Source organism: Volvox carteri, assembly GCF_000143455.1.
Source record: "Volvox carteri f. nagariensis unplaced genomic scaffold VOLCAscaffold_350, whole genome shotgun sequence".
Classification (NCBI taxonomy): Eukaryota; Viridiplantae; Chlorophyta; class Chlorophyceae; order Chlamydomonadales; family Volvocaceae; genus Volvox; species Volvox carteri.
The window spans coordinates 10,949-12,207 of record NW_003307880.1 but is presented as its reverse complement, the minus strand read 5'-3'; the positions used below and the strand labels follow the sequence as shown (position 1 = coordinate 12,207).

At 55.1% G+C, this 1,259-nt stretch overlaps 1 protein-coding gene across 1 annotated transcript; it reads right to left on the bottom strand.

Annotated features, from left to right (window-relative positions):
* VOLCADRAFT_108674 (uncharacterized protein) lies at positions 1 to 935 on the bottom strand (the record flags this gene model as incomplete). Its single annotated transcript, XM_002959544.1, has 1 exon — positions 1 to 935. A coding segment is annotated over exon 1 (699 nt), but the record flags the coding sequence as incomplete, so codon positions are not given.
* Positions 936 to 1,259: the final 324 nt, after the last annotated feature.

The following is a 1,259-nucleotide window of genomic DNA, read 5'->3' as shown; positions in this document are numbered from 1 at the left end:
CTCGGACTTGCAGCAGTCAGGGAGGTCCAACGACTCAACGGTTTCCCAACCCACCAACATCGCCTTGCGCAGCCGCGTGTTTAGGTCCGTGAGCAAGTTCTCACCCTCGGTGATGGCGTCGTTAGTTGCCTTCTCCAACTCCTCAATCTGCTCCGGTGGGGCCTCATCGCGGCGCGCCTCGCGTTCGTCCTCCAGGTTGCGGTTGACCTTCTGAAGGGCATGGTAGATTTGGTTCAGCTCCCGGTTCTCCCGCTTGAGCGCCTTGTGCTCCTTGCCCGACTTGTTGACCCAGCCATCGTTGACGTAGTCCAGGTCCTTCAATGGGCGCTCCATGACGCGACCAGACTTGTCGGAGACGAGAACCTTCATAGCTGGCTGCTCCATGGTCATCTCCAGTTGAGCAATGTGCGCGCTGACACTCGCCATTTGACTCTTCAATGCGACGTAGGTATCCCAAGCGTGGCCCATCGCGGTAGAAAATTTTTTCTTGTTTAAACGTGCTAGAGGGTCAGAGGCCAGCATGGAGGAGGCCTTCTGATAGTCGTCGGCTTGTTCTATTGCGGTCAACTGCGCGTGTAAGTCTGCAAGCACCTTCTGTAGCTCTACCACTTGGTCACCGACTCTACGTTTAGCTGGCATCATAACGATGCCCGCGAACATTGCCACTAGGGCGACCTCTAAACCGAGGAACGGGAACATGGTTACCGACTGCGTTATCTGCCTCGGGGCGGTGTAATTGGCAGACGACGCAGTGGAAACCTGTCAGTACTGACTAAATTAACTCGCGAAATTGCTCTTTCCGTCGCGCTCTCCGCGACTTGCCCTACTTTCTCACCAGTACGGCCCCGCCGTACCACCAACGAACTGCCGAGTACGCTCTCGGCAAATACACAGAAAACCTTGGTTTTCTTTCGTTACTCTCAGAAAACCTACAGTTTAGCTTGTCATGCCAACAATAGACGCTAGCACCCTTCATCCTAACCGAATTGATATTATGTATTGCGCTCTTTTCCAGAATGGCAGCGTGCACGCTCATGCACACGGCCTCAGTGCCCACCGGTCTCAACGGCGTCCCGCTTGCTCCATGCCCTGTACTATAGCCACAGGTTCCTGTAAGGATGACGGAGCGATTGGTTTTGCTCCTATCCTGCTGGCTGATGGTTATCTTGNGATGCCTACGTACGACTGCCAGCGCCGAGCGCAGTCTTCTCCAGGCGTACCTCGAGACATTTCCGCCTTACGGTAGGTCGCATCACCCC